The following is an 18603-nucleotide window of genomic DNA, read 5'->3' on the forward strand; positions in this document are numbered from 1 at the left end:
ACCCGTAAGGAAACTGACAGAGAACATTGCTTACCAGAAGTCTTCAACCAACGTATGCAAAAATAACTGACGTTTTCAAGAGTGATACAGCTTTGCATCATAATGGAGGAAAAAAGATCCACTGGGGCTACTTAGGACCATCATTACAAAGCTTCCACTCAAATTGATGGGAGTTAGTGCATGATGATGATGATGATGGCCACTCTCATAGAAAAAACATTTTCTGAAGGCCCATTTGAAAATCCACGCCTGTTACATGAGGCAAGTAAACAAACCCTTCAGGATGCTGTTTAGTCACCTTGCAGTCCCTAAACCACGTATCCTTCAAAGGCAGCCGGTCCCCCGCCACCCCCCACACACTGTCGCGTTTTATTTATTGGAAAATGTGTTTATTCCACCTCTCATCTTTTGTTGCCTGTGGTTAGAAAGCTTGCTGATTGCACCAGAGGAGGACAAAAACGTCACAAGGCCGATTAGTGGGAGATCCTTTTTAGACTGTTTTGTCGGAGGTTGAAGTCTTTCAATATTTTGGGTTATTATCAATGTTCCCTGTAATTTTCCTTACGGGTCTGAGCGTTCACCAAAGTCGGTGAGCAACGCTTGAAACAACACTGAGCAACGGCAATCCCAAGTGTGGCAAGATAATTCATTATCAAACATGTCCAAAACTTGACAACAACTTACATTTTGCTGAGTTTCCGGCAATGCAAAAATGTATTTCATTTTTGAATGAATTGACTAATGTATTATTGCAAAGGTTGTACGGCTTAAAAACGTCTTTTGTTTTTACAAAAATTCTTGCACAAGATTTACATTATTTTTTCCTAGTATCTTTTGTCGCATAATACTAACATTTTTGGGGGCTTATTTCGTCGGGTGCGTGATACACAACTGTATATAATCACATTTTTTATTGGAAGTACAATGTTGGCAACAATATTGACTTGGCATTATTGGAAATTATTTGAATGCAACACTGCAAAACTTTTTCTTCTTTTTCCCTGTTTTTTTCTATATTTTTTTTAATTCCTTTAAAAAATCGCATTGTGTTTATTTCTTCCTATGTTTTCTTTTCTTTTTTTCTGGCTTTTTTCTGAATTTTTCCTTTCTGTTTCTCTTCCTTTTGTTTCTTTTTTTCTCAACTTTTCACAACTTTTTCATTTTGGTATTTTTTTTCTTTTTTGTTCTATTTCCCCGTCCTTTAAGTCATTTTGGCGTGATTTTACATAATATTTGGTCACATAGGGATGAAAGAAGCAAAAACAATCTAAAGAGCCGTTTGGGACCGAGCCGAAGAAGCCGGTTCTCGAAAAACTCTACTGACTTTACTCAACTTCGTTCTACTTCGACCTTGACTTCAACATACCACATTTAGAAGACAACGTCAGGGGAACCCTTGTATTTTTACCTTCATGCACTGTAACTTTGACTTCTTAATTAGCAATTTGGAGCCCTGATTTTTGTGAGCCGGCTAGATTTTCTTGTGCGCGGGAAAGCCCTGGGTAGTGCGCAATTGCGCACACACGCAGCTTAGAGGGAACATTGGTTACCATCATTCACTCAATCAGACATCTAACATTTGAAAAAAATGAGCTTCTTTCTATGTTTGGCATCAGTTTTCAATCAACAGGGAATTATGGGAAAAAAAGGTTTGGAAATAAAAACGGCAAGTAATAGATGCCGCCCTAGGCATCTGTTTGCTTGGCTACCAAACAGATTATTCTGTTTCCCTTCTATTACAACCTTGACACAGCATGATGTGATTGATGGTTGCGCTGCATTTACATAAGGTTCGATGCCCCTCAGGCAACTCGAATTTTTACACAGTTTGTTTATCGCCCGGTTCGGAGCAGACACCATCAATCCGAGACGTTTCTCAGAAATACGGCTTTGAGGAAATAAGGTATCGATAAAATATCTTCCTGAGAACTACCATATCCTCTCAGTTTCTTACAGACATAAGAAACAAATGTTAACTTCTGTAAAAGAAAGAAAAGTGTGTGACGAGAACATACACTAATATTAAATCTCATTGATTCAAATTTTGACTTCTACAAGACTCTTCAATAGATTAGAATAGAAGTCTTTATTGTCATTGATATCAACTTGTATGCAATGAGATTAGACATGTAATAAAGACCTTAAAGAGAAAAGGATGATAGAAAGACTGTTGAAATGAATAGGCAAACCATACTTACAACATACTGCTTAAAATGATATAATATAAGTTAGAATAATAATGCAATAAAATAATAGGGCACTGTAATAGCAGTGTCTAAAACTCATGACAAAAAGTTGCCTGCCCAGCCATAAAGTGTCCTGCCACATTTTTCACAACTTGAAACACAATAAGACGACTCATCGCAATAAATAAAAAACATTGTTGTAAAGTATTAAAGATTGATAATCAGAATATATAACAGAACAATCTATCTGCTATCTGGTAATCCTGGAAGGGGGATACCACATGTGCAGTCCCTTCTCAAGGTTTCTTCATTTTCCTCATGTTGAGGTTTTTTAGTTTTTCCTTGCCTTCATGTTGGTTCCAGATCAGGGGATGGTGTAATAATAGTCTGAAAAATAGTCTGTGTAATAACCTGTGAAGCCCTTTGAGACTCTTTGTGATCAAGGGCGTCACAGATAAAAATTACTTGACTTGACTAACTACACTTTAAAATTAAGTTTATTATAAATCTACTTATAACATTCATTGCATGTATATAACATCGCTGTTTTCTATCTGCCATCATTGTGTACCTGTATTACTCATCTTCATTCATGCAAAGTTTGAGTTGCGTCGTCTGTTACAAGCCACGTGAACGCCTCTTTCCACAATGCTTTTAATTTACGTTTTGTTGCGTCATAAATTTTGTCAGCTTCTTTTGAATCTTCTGGGGCTGAGATTTTGGCCTGATTCCTAACCACTTATCCATTTGTCTTGTGTTCTCTGTGCGTCTACTTTGAAAAACGATATGCAAATGTACGACCTTATAACGCTCTGGAAAATTCCGGAAGCAGGAAGTTTATCGATGCAGGCTTCTGATTGGCTGCCAAGTATGCAAATTGGCAAACGAACCGAAATTCCGAAATTTCCAAACCGGACGAAGCTTTCGAAATCAGAATAAGGAAACGTTTGATTTGAAAAAAAAAAAAATAAATCCTTTCTTTTTTTTTTCCCTTGAAAAAGTTGTAGGCAGAGACGTTTCGTAAGTTGTACGCCCGACGTAAAAGATGTACGCCCTGGGCGTGCGGGCAGACGTTGTTTCAGACACTGTATATATATATGTATGTGTTTCCTTCCTTATAAGGCTTTATAAAGCTTTCAATTTCTTGTGGCTCTTTTGACATTTTAGGTCGCCTACTGCTGACGTTACATGTGGACAGGGGTGTCAAACTGGTTTTATCTGGGGGCCACAAATGCTATAAAAAAAATCTCACGGGGGCCGGACTAGTAAGTTCAAGAGAGAGAGGGAGAAAGAGAAAGAGAGGGAGGGAAAGAGAGCGCGATAAACAGATGGGAACAAGGGAGACAGAGTAACAGTGAGAGAAAGAGAGCAGAATAGAGATATGAATGGAGAAGCGGGGAATGAATATAGAGAGAAAAAGAAAGTGAAAAAGGAGAAAGATAAAAAGAATAAGAGAAGTGAAATGACAGAAAGAAAAAGAGTCAGCAGGGTAGAGAGGGGGGAGAGGGAGGGAGAGAGAGAGAGAGGGAGAGGGGGAAAGAGAAAGTTAGAGAGTGAACAGTAAGAAATGGAGGGAGAAATAAATAAACAAGTAGTGAGTCAGAGAGAAATGGAGAAATTCTACCACCATTGTTTTGCAAGTGTTAACTGGCTTTGGTGACATCCAGTGGAACTATTGAAAACTACAGCTCATTTTCCTCTTGCGCTTCTCTCACTGTTGTCTTGGGGGGTGGATTTTAACCATTGGTGTGCCTGATCTGACCCGCGGTCCGCCTGTTTGACACCTGTGCACTAGAAGTATAAATCCATCTTAAACAAGAGTGAAATGTACTTTCTGTTGCTCCAAAAAGCTCAATACAAGGTTCCCATTTCATTATTACGTGCCATAAAATCAAATAGATGAACTCCATTGAATTATACTGGTGGTGTTTTTTTTTTTTAAAGTGCCACACTAGCTCTATTCTAGATAACCTAAATAAGTCTACATTGTAATTAAACTTTGTTAGTGTTTCAGTTACTGGCAAAGGAAAAACCTTTGTCTACACCAAGACAGACCTGCATAGATAGATAGATATAGATTGATAGATAGATACTTTATTCATCCCCGTAGGGAAATTCGCACTTCCAGCAGAATCCTTGTGTTGACAAATAAAACAATAATAGAAAAAGGAATATATTACATAAATACCCAATGTATCGTGTTGATATAGAGCACAGGTGTCAAACAGGCGGCCTGCGGGCCAGATCAGGCCCGCTAAGGGATTGAATCCGGCCCGCGAGACAAAAGAGCAAAAGAAGTTAAAATACACAGAGAGAGAAAGAGACAAAGAGCAACAAAGGCAGAGAAAGAGACACAGAGTGAAAGAGGGAGAGAGACAGAGAGTGGGGGAAAAGGGCTGGAAAAGAGAAAGAGAGAGAGAGAAAAAGATACAAGTACAGTGTCTTTGTTCGAGGCACCTGTCTTTGGCAACATCAAGTGGACATATTTCAACCTGCAGCTGTTTTTTCTCTTGCGCTTCTCTGAGTGTTGTCTCGCGGGCCGGATTCAATCCCTTAGCGGGCCTGATCTGGCCCGAGGGACGCCTGTTTGACACCTTTTTTTTCCCCGTCTCTAGGGTTATATCATTTATGGCAAAAAATAGACCGTAAACGCTTGGTGAATGCCAACACTAAAAAGCAATCCCGCCGACGCTGTGTACCGTAGCGACGATTCTCGCATTTGCGGCTTCTTCCTCCATATTTAATTTGCGGCCGGCGGAGATGAAGAGCCACCGCAGTAACCTCATTTACTGGGGCGGGCGGCCATTAATATGCCGCCTTGTCACGCCGACCCCCGCAAGAAGGAGTGAGATTTATTGCGACAGATGCTCGACGTGATGAGCAGGATTATGAGTTTAGCATGTTCAAGGAGATGAGAGGGGAATTTTTCAACCTTTTTTACAGGCAGGAACAATGTTCCTTCGAAGCTGCGTGTGTGCGCAGTCGCGCACTACCCAGAGCTTCTCCGCGCACAAGAAAATTGAGCCGGCTCGTAAAACTCAGGGCTCGAAATTGATAATTAAGAAGCGAATTAAGTCAAAGTTACGGTGCATGAAGGTAAAAATACACGGGTTCCCCTGACGCTGTCTTCTAAATGCGGTATTTTGAAGTCAAGGTCGAAGTAGAACGAAGTGGAGTCAAGTCAGTAGAGTTTTTCGAGAACCGGCTTCTTCGGCTCGGCTCACTAAAAGGAACCGGCTCTTTCGGGTCATAAACGGCTCTTCGGGTTGTTTTTGCTTCTTTCATCCCTATATGACTAAATATTATGTAAAATTATGCACAAAATGACTTAAAGGAAGGGGGAATGTTCCAAAAAAGAAAAAAAATACCAAAATGAAAAAGTAGTAAAAAGAAACATAGGGGAAGAGAAACAGGAAGGAAAAATTCAGAAAAAAGACAGAAAAAAGAAAAGAAAGAAACAAAGGAAAAAAAGTACATAAATTATGTAAAATTATGCACAAAATGACTTAAAGGCAAGGGGAATAGAACAAAAAAGAAAAAAATACCAAAAATTTTTGAAAAGCTGAGAAGAAACAAAAGGAGAGAAAAAGAAAAAAAAGAGCAGGAAAAATTCAGAAAAAAAGCCAGAAGATAAGAAATAAAGGAAAAAAGGTAATAGAGAACAAAATAGCAAGAAAAAAGTAACAGTTAGGAAAAAATAAACACATTGAGATTTAAAAAAAAAAAAAAGAATTTAAAAAAAAGGAGAAATAAACAGGGAAAAAGAGGAAAAAGTTTGTGTTGCATTCAAATAATTTCCAATTCTATCAAGTCAATCTTGCTGCCAACATTGTACTTCCACTACAAAATGTGATTAAATACAGTTGTGTATCGTGCAACCGACTCAATAAGCCCCAAAATGTTAGTATTATGCGACAAAAGATACCAGGAAAAAAAAGAAAAGGAAATCTTGTGAAAGAATTGTTAAAACAAATGACATTTGTAGGCCGTACAACCTTTGCAATAATACATGAGTCGATTCATTCAAAAGTGAAAAATAATTTTGGATTGCCGGAAACTCAGCAAAATGTAGGTTGCTGTCAAGTTTTGGACATGTTTGATAATGATTTAGTTGCCACACTTGGGATTATGGTTGCTCACTGTTGTTTCAAGCGTTGCTCACCGACTTTGTGTGAACGCTCACACCCGTAAGGAAAATGACAGGGAACATTGGGCAGAAATGATATGTTCTTGTGTGTGTTTGCGTGAAGGGAACGATGAGGCCACCCGCAAAGGCCAAGTGTTGACTCTGCTCGCTGAGCAAGCCCTGCAGTGTTTGGACTTCAAGGCTTCGTACATCCATTGTCAGGACCTCATGGCTCAAGGTGCGTTGAGGGGGAAAAGCTATCTTAAAGGGATACCGAAATTCGAAAACATAAAAAATGTGAGAAAATACTACATGTTTTTCGCATAATATCTGTATATATGTCATTGGTATATTCCAATAATCTTCAGGAAATATGTCTCATCTCTGACTTCCTGAGCTCAGACGTCATGTGAAAACACCAGCACCCTAGCAAGCCCATCACAATAGTTGTTTACATGTTAGTCCAAAAGTTTTTGAGCGTTTTAAGCCAAGTTTTGGTAGTTTTTGTGGAGATTGCCTAGGATTTGTGTCATAGGTGGGTGCAGCAATGGTACAACAAATGGCGAACAAACCAAAATGGGGCGAACTGGGAAAAATAGCACACTGATGGCTAGCAGGCTCAACTAGTTGGTACATGGCAGTCTAGGCGGCTGCTAAAAATGTCTAAACGAGCCCGATCGCTAGAAAAAGGGGAGGCTGGTCGAACAAACATGCAGTAAGCAGCCAGGATAACCGAGAGTCAACAACAACAACAAAAACGATGACGTCAATGAACAAAAAAACAGCCATAAATGTACCAAATGATCACAGCAGACTAGCCGGATACTATTGAGGGCAAAGCAGGACCTATTGGCAGAATAAAGAGGCTGTCTGATTAAAAACTTGCACTAAGCAGCCACGATAACTGGGAGCCAACAAACACAACCCCAGCGGTGGAAAAAACAATTGGCAAAGTAGGCTGGCCAGCTAGCTAACTGCTCACGGGGTTAACCTGGAAGCCTTCCGAGCCCGCACTCAAACCGGGGAGCTACCTGGACAATATTATGTTAATTGCAAGACACGCGTCAGAAAACGCGAAAGAAAAAGTCCTAATCACGTACCTAAAAGTTGGTGAAGGCAAAAAAGGAATGCACGCTGTACACGACGGCAGGTTAATTTAGAGTAATCTAAAAGTAATTGAAAGTAATCCAGTTAAAGTAACCCAACCCAACCCTGTTGGTGACACATTTTACAACACAAGCTGCCATAGAGATACAATTGCTTTTGAGGAAAAACTGAGTGGAGAGGAGATTTTCAAATCCGGCATATCCTACATTCATTGTTTTTTTTTTTGTTTTTTTTTTAGGGTCAATTTTTTATTGATGGTGCTGTAATTTTATGTAATTAGCCTGCTTGCATCCCGCTCAAGCAGTCCAATTCAAGGTCGACTGCGTTTGTGTACGCTCCACTCAGGAGAGCGATTACCAGCACATAATGTATCGCCGTGTGTAATGGTTCTCTGTGTGCTTCACACAATTAGCCTGCAGGGATTCAATGTGATTATGTTTTGTCTGGTCTTGCTTACCCAAAAAAAAAAGTTGTACAAAAGAAATTTGCTCCTGGGGAAATCGCTCTGAGGGATGTGGGAGTTGTTTTGAGAGAATCGGACATGCCTCTGTTCATTTTAAGCAGGGTTGGGTAGGGTTACTTTAACTTGATTACTTTCAATGACTTTTGGATGACTCCAATACCAAATATGCTAATAAATAAATAAAATAAAATGATGACTCACAACACGTGGTAAGCTTTCTCTCCTGGCTTTGATCTCTGTGATCTCCGGCAAAAAGAACATCAAATGCGACAGAAACTAAATGAAAATAAACAGCTTGCCAACATCATTTTTGCCGTTCCATGTATTCCGTTACTCCCCAAGCCTGCACAACATTTAGTCATTTTATTCATATTTAGTTTCTTTTGTACCGTATTTTCCGCACTATAAGGCGCACCTAAAAGCCTTTGATGTTTCTGTGATGAGTCTATTTTTAAACTAAATTAATTTCAAAGTGTTTATTGTCATATGCACAGTAAAGAACCCCGTTTCCCTGCACAATAAAATTCTTACTTTGCTGTCCACACAGTTGCCAGCAAAAAACAAAATGGAAACTAAGAAATTTGGTGACATCGTACGGATACCGCATCCGCACGTGTCTACGACACGTATTTGCAAGCTTTCGGAATGTTAAGGGAGTAGTAAGTTCGACTGAGCTATCTGACTGTTTTGTCGACGTTCCCATTGTAGCCCCTTATAATCCGGTGCGCCTTATGTATGGAAAATATAGGACCAAAAACTATTTTTTGGAGGTGCGCCCTATAACCCGGTGCACCTTATAGTGCGGAAACTACGGTATTTTATTAGCATATTTGGTATTGGAGTAATCTAAAAGTGATTGAAAGTAATCAAGTTAAAGTAACCCTACCCAACCCTGATTTTAAGGTTACAGTCCAGCCTGGGAGGTTTGCAGTCTGCTTGGCCAGTGCGAAGGTTTCGCCGACATGGAAGCAAGACGGCAGCTGTTGGCTTTTTCGCTCACGCATTGTCCACCGGATAACATTCACGCCCTACTGGCTGCTTCCAGTGATCTGCAAACTCAGGTTTTTTCCTCATCAATGTTTTTCGTAGTTGAGCTGTCAGTAGTTTGTTGTAACTATTAGAAAAACATATGAAGCCGGTAACAGTAAGGCGCACGAGAAGGTGTCCTACCCCAAACCTTTTTGTTTTTGTTTTCTCTAATGCAGGGGTTGGGAACCTTTTTGACTCAGCCATAAAAGCAAAATATATTAATTTTCTTTTGGGAAAGAGCCACAGCATATATTATGAGACAAATCTACTAAATTGCTAAACCTGCGCTCCAGACAAAAGCTTAGTCTTCAGCATATTTATTTTTGATGATTTGATCAAAATGATTAAAAGAGAATAATGGCAGAGCCTGTGTCCCAAAATCAACAAACATACCACTTTAAACTTGTCTCTTTCCTGCAATGACTCAAGATCGTTTTTTTTTTGCATACATATTGGTTTCAAAACCAGATGCAAGCAGTGTTGTGTTGTTGTTTGACACCTGTGCCTTATACATTGTTTTCGCTTCACGTTTGAAATCTGGAACTCAATGTTGCAAAAACCACTGTGAAACCAACAATGTTTTTAAAAAAATAAAATAATAAAATTATGAGGTTGCAGGCGCCGCCATTTTTATGAGGCAGTTGTTCGTTGGTCTTTTTCATTTTCAATTGTATCACGGCACAAATATAGATATATGATTCGTTTACATGTCTGTTTATTTATTAATGTGGGGTCAAACCTTTGCCTGAGTACATTTTTTTGCCAATACCTATTTACAGTTACAGTGGAACCTCGGTTCTCAACCATAATTCGTTCCAGAACCCTGTTCGAAAACCGATTTGTTCGATCACCGAAATCATTTTTCCCATTAAAAATCATGTAAATCGTTTTAATCCGTTCCAACACCCTGAATGTTTACCTTGAATGTTTAACGTAAACATGAAGCTAACCCAGGCTAATGGTACGTTCGCGTTATCGTAATCTTCCGTACGAAAGATTACGCTAACATGAACGTGTAAAAATAAAAAAAAGTATAAAGAAAATAATTATGAATAGGATTTCTTACCTTTGTGGTGGTCAGCAGAAGGCGCAGGTGGACAGTGCGGTATTCCCTCGCAAGATCAGACACTCGCACACCTCCTTCATATTTTGCTATTATTTCTTTCTTAAATGCAATAGTTGTACGCACTACTTTTCTTTTTTCACCTGTAGCAACTTTGCTGCTTGCACTGACTTTCTTCTGAGGCATAATTAGGGGCTAAAACACCCGTACGCCGCTCAGCATGGCACCCTAGCGTACGCACTCACGCATTACCGGCGTTCGAACTCCGATTTTTTGACCGAACAGCAAAGCAAGAATTTTGGTCGGACTCCCATTTGTTCGAACTGAGAGGCGTTCGAAAACCGAGGTTCCACTGTATTTAAAATTTCCACTGTGGTCCTTGTCATTGAAAGCGCTTCAACACATTATGTCTCCTAATGATGAGCTGTTTAATTGACCAAAACAAATGTTAAAGTCTGCGCAATAGAAAGACATTCTTGCGTCAAACTCTTGTATTCTCAGTATAAAGATTAACCGTCATCTGTTTGTGACTGCTTCCCGGGTGCCACAGGTGTTGTACCAGGCAGTCAACTACCAAATGGAGCCAGAGACTCTTGAGGATGTGAGAGAAGCAGATGAGAGCAACTCATCCAAGGTGTGTTTATGTCCATTTGCTTCATTTGTTCTACCGTGCCTCCATCGCAGTCTTCTTTCTCTCTCTCTCTCTCTGTCTCTGTCTCTCTATGTCTCTCTGTCTATGTCTTTGTCTCTCTCTATATGTCTCTCTGTCTATGTCTCTTTTTCTCTGTCTCTCTCTCTGTCTCTTTCTCTGTCTCTCTCGGTCTCTCTCTCTCGGTCTCTCTCTCTGTCTCTGTCTCTCTCTCTGTGTCTCTGTCTCTCTGTGTCTCTCTTTCTCTCTGTGTCTCTATCTCTCTGTGCCTCTGTCTCTCTGTGTCTCTGTCTCTCTGTGTCTCTGTCTCTCTCTCTGTCTCTCTCTCTGTCTCTCTCTCAGATTCAGATTCAGATCTACTTTATTGTCATTCTAGTACACGTGTATACAGAACGAAATGTCGATGCATCTGACCCCCACAGTTTCTTTGAATGTACAGATATAAATAAAGTTGTATTGTATTTTGGCTACGTATAGTATTTTACCATAGTGCCGATAGTGCAAGAAGAGTAGCTAACCAGATGTGCAAAATGGGCAGTCAGGTTAACAAGTCAGGTACACAGTAACATTAACACTGTAACAATAACGCTGTAATTACAGTAGTGCAGAGAGCAATGTGCAAGGAGTGGCAAGCTATAAAAAAACTGCCAGTAGTGCAAAAAGTCAGATTAGCAGCCGTTTAGATTTAAGTTAACTATATGTTAGATTGACCATTTAACAGTCTAATGGCCAGGGGGACTAGACTATTGCGGAGCCTGGTGGTCCTGCACCGCACACTGCAGTACCTCTTCCCAGAGGCTAGCAGAGTGAACAGTCCATGATGGGGGTGAGAGGGGTCCCCGGTAATGTTCTTAGCATGGGATAGGCAGCGCTTCTGGCCAATGTCCTGAATGGAGGGAAGTGTAGTCCCGATTATTTTCTCTGCTGTCCTCGTTACCCTCCTCACACTACCCCAGTCGGTAGCGCTGCAGCCTCCACACCACACAGAGATACAGCTGGTCAGGATACTCTCTATGGTGCCCCTGTAGAATGTGATGAGGGAGGGTGGGGGCAGGTGGCCTCTCCTCATCCTCCGCAGGAAGTACAGGCGCTGCTGTGCCCTCTTAACCAGTGATGCAGTGTTCACGGACCAGGTGAGTTTGTTGGTAATGTGCACCCCTAGGAACTTGATACTGCTGACAACCTCCACAGCCTTGTTGTTGATGCAAAGTGGGGCATGGTTGGGCTGGTTTTTCCTAAAGTCGACAATGATCTCTTTAGTTTTGTCAACATTCAGGACCAGGCTGTTGTCCCTGCACCAGCCCACCAACTGCTCCACCTCCTCTCTTTAGGCCAGGTTGTTGTCATCCCTGATGAGGCCCACCACTGTTGTGTCGTCAGCATACTTCACGATGTGGTTTGTGGCGGACCTAGGGACGCAGTCGTGTGTCATCAAGGTGAACAGCAAGGGGCTTAGGACGCAGCCTTGGGGGGAGCCCGTGCTGAGGTAGATGGCATCTGAACTGTTCTGACCTATCCGCACTGATTGGGGTCTGTCACAGAGGAAGTCCAGCAGCCAGTTCCGCAGGGGGGTGTTGAAACCCAGGAGTCTCATTTTGTCTACCAGATGTTGTGGGATGATGGTGTTCTGTCTCTCTCTCTGTCTCTATATATCTCTGTCTCTCTCTCTCTCTCTCTCTCTGTCTCTCTGTCTCTCTATGTCTCTCTCTGTCCATGTCTCTCTCTCTCTCTCTCTCTGTCTCTCTATGTCTGCCTATGTCTCTCTATTTCTCTATCTCTGTCTATGTCTCTCTCTCTCTCTCTCTCTCTGCCTATGTCTCTCTCTGCCTATGTCTCTGTCTCTGTCTGTCTGTCCCTCGCTCTCGCTCTCTCCTCTCTGTCTATGTCTCTCGCGCTCTCGCTCTCGCTCACTCTCTCTCGCTCTCTCTCTCTCTTTCACACTCTCTCTCTCTCTTACACCCCTCCGCTCTCTCACACTAGTCGATTACCTTATTGTCTACGCTTTTTAACAACCGACTTTGTGTGATTTCCTGCAGCCATCCTGCATATTTAATGAGGTGTAAATCCGGTGTTAAGGTTGCTGGGTTCTTTTGGATTATTTATGCTTCTTTTCCCCTCTCTCTTCAGACGGGCCAGCTTAGACATTGAGTGGGCATTTAATGTTGTCTCCTTTTGTGTATGGATGGCTACTCATCTGAAGCTATCTGTTGTCATTTTGTTGTGTCTTGGTCCTCACCTTTGAAGACGCCGGCGCCCTCCAGACATCTTGTGGGGCGCCTGCGCTTTTTTTTTTTTCTTCGTAAAAACAAACAACTTGAGTGAGTGAGTGTTTAAAGAATTGATGACACATCCAGCTGCCAGCCCACTTGCCCTCCAAATGTGACTTTTGAAATACTTCTCCATTGTTGTGGGAAAAGACAATTAACTTATTCACTGCCAAGAATTCCACCAATGCAGTGTTCTCGTTTGCTGGCGTCCCTGCGTCCTAGACGCATGATTTTTGGTTGGGACGCATTGTCTCAAGTCATCGTGCGTCCCCGGACGCAACTTTTTTGCCCCAAAATTGTCATTATTAGCCGATTACTTTTTTTAACAAAGATTTACCGCACTCCAAACTTTTCGTCAGGTAGATCCGTCATTGTTGTTTTGGTCTCGTGGTTCGAGTTTCCGTCCGCACGCCGATCTCGGCAAACGAGATCTCGTTTCTTCGAGATGACGTCATTGTTGTGGTGCTTGTCGTTGAGTGAAGGCTAAGTATGCCTCCAAAAAAACGGTTAGTATTAGGTGAAAATCAACGCAAAATTGGTAATTTCTTCAGTAATAAGTCGAAACAAAATGCAGAAAGTGCTAACAACGGCAATAATTCCGGCACAAAAAAACGGCGGAGACATTCATACCCGTCAACCTGTACGTTTTTGCCGTACAAAGAACGGTTCTTATGCATTTTAAGACGTGTACGACGTACAAGAAAATCTGTATGGAAAAACGCAAATTTGTCAATTATATGGGTACCATCCGGTATACACAGACTATCACGAAAACGGCAAATCAATCAAGTCAAACGAGTTGTGTAGTGAAAGGAAGTCCGTCTTATTTTAGAGAACCGGCTTTTTCGGCTCAACTCATTCAAGAGAGCCGGCTCTCCAACGGCTCACTTGCTTTGATGCATTATATTACGAATTATTATGTTGTATAAAGAAGTTAGGAAAAAAAGGAAGTATAAAAGGAGAAAATTAAGAAAAGACAGGTTTGTGGTTATCCCTTTAATCGGTATATTACCAACAATAATTTGATGCAGAAAATGAATTCATAATTTGATGATTAAAACTGAATGAATATATAGATTTAAATGATATATTTGTCACCGATTTACAATTTCAACCTGGATAAGACTCAATTTCGGGGAGCCATAGATTTTTGAGCACGCGAGTCCACGGGACCCATCACTTTTCACAGCTAAAATGAACACTGCCAATGTAACCCTGTAGATGGCAATGTGGAGTCACTTTGGATATGGATATTGTCACTTATTTTGAGGGGAAGATAACGATTAGGTGTTCAACCCTAGCCTGTCAGGTTATTTATGTGGTAAAGAAATTCAACACGTAGAAAGTCCATCAAGTATAAACACTTGATAATCGTAACGATTGCTGTTTTCCTGACTATATCTGTAGAGCTCATCCTTTTATCAGTCGTGCCCACCTTTTTTCATATATCATCGTTCTCACAGGATTATGCACTGCAAATAAACAAAAAGATTATTCGTCGGTAAATGTTAATTTACATAAATATTTCAGCCAAGTTTTGTGCAGTGGCTCAATTTCGCTCCTGGTTGCAGATGGAATAAAGTAGAACTAATGGCTTTCAAATCATGAGCCGCATCAATCACATTTCTTCTTGTCCTCCAGCGTTGTGGTTCGAGCAGTCTCATTCTTTGCCAAAAGCTAGCGTCATATTCTTCTATGTTCGATAGAATTAAGCAGATTACTGTCTTGTCTTTAAGTGGAAAGCTCGCATCATTTTTAGGCTCATGTTTTTTGTTTTTTTTTTGTTAATCCTGAAAATGTTTATTAACTTGGCCCAAAACAAACATCAACACCTCAGCCCAGAATATTTGGTGTTTTCTCTAGCAGATAAAGCTTGCATCTTATTTTTCCATGCCAAAAGTCATGTTTTCGTCTCCGCCAAATAGCACCATTTTCTTTTTTTTTTTTCTTTTCTTTTTTTTTTTTTTTTGATAATCTTGTGTGTTCTAAAGCAATAAATAGCTGAGTTTTATTGGCCCTAAATTAGCACCATTATCAGCTTTGTCCAAGCTTGTGTCATTATAACTGGAAAAATAATTTGTCATAAAAAACAACTGTCTTTTCTTTGCCCCAAATTAGTATTTTGTTCTCTATTGAAATCTCGCATTGTCTTTTTCCATAGTTTTATATTTCTTTAATTAGTGTTATTTTCTCGTGGCAAAAGCTTGCTTCATCTTATTCTACAAAGAAGTTACTTTTTCTGCGCAAATAATAGCGCTGTGTTCGCTGCCCTAAATGAGAATTTTCTTAAACTTTGAAATCTGTTGGTCCTGTGTCGAAAACTTGTCGTCTCTTAAAGCTTAAAAATGCTGGGTTTTAATGTCCCAAATGAGCGTCATCTTATTCTAAAGTCTAGTCACATTTTTTTGTCTAACCTTTATTCACAGAGAGTTTCAAGGCTACAATAATGGTAGTTACAAATTCCCTAATCTCAAACCTATATGAAGGGAAAGAATAATTAAAAAAAAAAACACCAGCATGAGGAAAATTGAGAAACCTTGAAAAGGTACCTACCGCCCATTCAAGTTTCTGGGTACTTACTTGTCAGCTGACCTCACATGGACTGTCAATGCTATCGATATATTGAAGTCAGCCAGACAAAGGCTCTACTTTTTTCGTCAACTGAAATCATTCGGAGTCCGTCAATCCATTCTAGTCAATTTTCATTCATTGAATCCGTTTTAACTAGGTCAATCACAGTTTGGTTTGGTCGCGTCAATCAGAAAGAATTGTCAAAGATGGAATCAGTCGTGAGGACGGCAGAGGAAATAATAGGTACTGGCCTCCCGTCCCTGCAAAGTATCTACATCGATCGAACTAGAAAACGGACCCTAAAAATTATAGACGATCCCAGTCACCCTGCTCGCAGGTACTTTGATTACCTGCCGTCAGGTCGCCGTCTTCACTCCATTGTGAGCAAGACTACACGTCTTAAAGAGAGTTTTTACCCTTTTATCCTATGGGTCCAAAGCTTCCAGCAGTAGCGCTAAGGAAGAAACAAAAACATGATAAACATGGAAAGAAGCTTGCGATGCTCAAGGAAAACAAAGAAAGCACATGAATTACTGCGCTAATCTACACGTTCAAGAGCATTCTCTTATTTCTATATTTCATGTTGAGGATGTCTGTACAGCCCTATGAGACTTGATGACTGAAATTGTAAAAAAGTTCAAGACAGCAATCAGGGAGATTCTTATCTCAACCTAATGGGTGATGCAGAAGGTTTCAAGCACTGTTTAGTGCTAGTTAACTAAAGCATTATACCAATGCCTACAGGCTCACTCATCACCTGTGACCTTTCTAAAGAAAATGAGCGCCCTTTTTAACGCCAAATTATTCATCACCATCATGAGAAAAGATGATGTACGCAAACTGCCTTATTCCAACAGTGCATGAGTATCTCAATTGTATACCTAACTACCGTATTTTCTGCACTCGCAGGCGCACCGGATATAAGGTGTACCCGTCCAAAAATAGTATTTTGTCATACATTTGGAATACATAAGGTGCACTAGGCGAATTAAATTGAGAATACAGTAATAGCTTCTGTATGTACGGGTACATATTAATGCATTGCATTCGAAAGCGCCGCTAACTCAAGTCCAAAACAGTGTATGCAATGGGAATCGAACCTGGGTTGTGACTGAAAGCGCCCATATATATATATATATATATATATATATATATAAAACATCCACACCATATATTTTGAGACAATATTCAACAAAACCGCGGAACCCACTCTCTAGACAAAAGTTTAGTCTTCTCATTTTATTTCACTGAGTAACATTTGATTGTTTAATAAAATCTATGAAATAATAATGCCAGAGCCTTTGTCCCATATAAATACACTACCGTATTTTCCGCACTATAGGGCGCACCGGGTTATAGGGCGCACCCCCCAAAAATAGTTTTTGGTCCTATATCTTCCATAGATAAGGCGCACCGGATTATAAGGCGCTACAATGGGAACGTCGACAAAACAGTCAGATGGTTCAGTCCAACTTCTTACCCCCTTAACATTCCCAAAGCATGCAAAGAAGCAAATACGTGTCGTAGACACGTGCGGATGCGGTGTCCGTACGATGTCACTTAAATGCGTCATTTCAAATATCATTCAGAAGGTTAAAGTCTTGGGATTCAAGAAATGCCAACCATTCCTTAGTTTCTATTTTCTTTTTCGCTCGCAACTTTACTGTGCATATGACAATAAACACTTGGAATTGAGTTGAATTCACTCAACTCATCACAGCAACATCAAGATCGTTCTAAAACAAGATATTGGGAAAATATAAAGCCGCATAACTCACCTAAGTTCTCACGTTCAATAATGATACGCAATCATGGTCTTCTTACAACCGTGAGTGTAGTAAATCCAGGAGCGTAAAATGTTTTCAAATACAGACTAATGAAACATGTTTCTTTATGGCGAAGTTTAGCAAGCTTGCTATTCAGTCATCTTTTTCGGCCAATTGCAGGGTTTGTTTTGGCCCTCTAGCGTATCCGAGGCTCCGAATAACTTCAGCCAATAGCGATCGATTTAACGGATGATTGACACATCTTTTTCGGCCAATTGCAGGGTTTGTTTTGGCCCTCTAGCCAATCCGAGGCTCCGAATAACTTTAGCCAATAGCGATCGATTCAAATGATGATTGACACATTGGTTAGCCAATGAAACGCCGGTATATAAATCCCAGCATACACCGCGGACTACTCCACGTTCAGGGGAAAATCGAGTCGGCGGCAGTTGCGTAAGTTGCGAGACCTTGCGAATTTAATATTGAGCCATATATAAGGCGCACTGTATTATAAGGCGCATGGTCAGCTTTTGAAAAAAATTAAGACTTTTAGGTGCGCCTTATAGTGCGGAAAATACGGTTCTTAAAATGTGTTTCCTTCCCGCAGTTACTAAAGAGTGTTAAGGCTCATTTTGGCTGTCATTTTTGTCATAAACAATTGTTTTGTGGTTTGAGCAAAGTTCTTATGTAAAAATTACAGAAAGTTGTCCAAACCAGTATCCTGACGTATTTACTTTCGCCTTAGACGGTGAAGGCTAGGAGCTTGCGGTCTTTGCAGAGCTTTACTAGAGCTTCTAGGTATTTAAAAATAGTTATGTGGTTTTTCATCATTAAGTGTCGATAATGAACAGATTCCATAGCCATGGACAGACAAAACAATTTTTTGGGTGTGACACATTAACTGTAAACTGTAGTTAAAAATTTGCCCCATATATAATGGACAGTATTGTTGGCAATCTCAGCTTTGGTTTGATTTGCCTGCACTAAAATACGCTTCGCTCACGCAAATAAGGAACAACATTTTAATGGGATAAATTTGTCTCCGAGCCATATGTACTCATGAAAAGAGCCCAATATGGCTCAAAAGTCTTAGGTTCCTGGCCCCTGCTCTAGACCATCAGATGACATTTGAAAAGGAATTTTAGCTTATCTCATCATCACACTGTTTTTTTCAGAGCGCCACAACACTGATTTGCCTAGTGCATTCAGTCTCTTCACTTTTTCTCCTGTGCGTCTCTTGAAGTCTAGAGACCTTTTCCAAATCTGAATGCATTATGCACATCTGAGAAGTTTAGCGATTGTTTAACCTATCCAAATGCACTAGAGCAAATCTTTACCAATGAATATTAGAGAATGTTGAAAACAGAAAGTCTTAT

The 18603-nt window shown here is 40.4% G+C and overlaps 1 protein-coding gene across 1 annotated transcript in view; it reads left to right on the plus strand.

Annotated features, from left to right (window-relative positions):
* The window catches only part of nbas (NBAS subunit of NRZ tethering complex), a 287616-nt gene that overhangs the window by 116347 nt on the left and 152666 nt on the right, over window positions 1-18603 (plus strand). Inside the window, exons 34-36 of the mRNA XM_088324534.1 lie at window positions 6437-6550; window positions 8786-8943; window positions 10525-10608. Coding sequence (XP_088180660.1) covers window positions 6437-6550; window positions 8786-8943; window positions 10525-10608 — 356 coding nt within the window. The remainder of the gene's footprint in view (window positions 1-6436; window positions 6551-8785; window positions 8944-10524; window positions 10609-18603) is intronic.

This window comes from Urocampus carinirostris, chromosome 20, assembly GCF_059441175.1.
Source record: "Urocampus carinirostris isolate Australia breed hairy pipefish chromosome 20, RoL_Ucar_1.0, whole genome shotgun sequence".
Classification (NCBI taxonomy): domain Eukaryota; kingdom Metazoa; phylum Chordata; class Actinopteri; order Syngnathiformes; family Syngnathidae; genus Urocampus; species Urocampus carinirostris.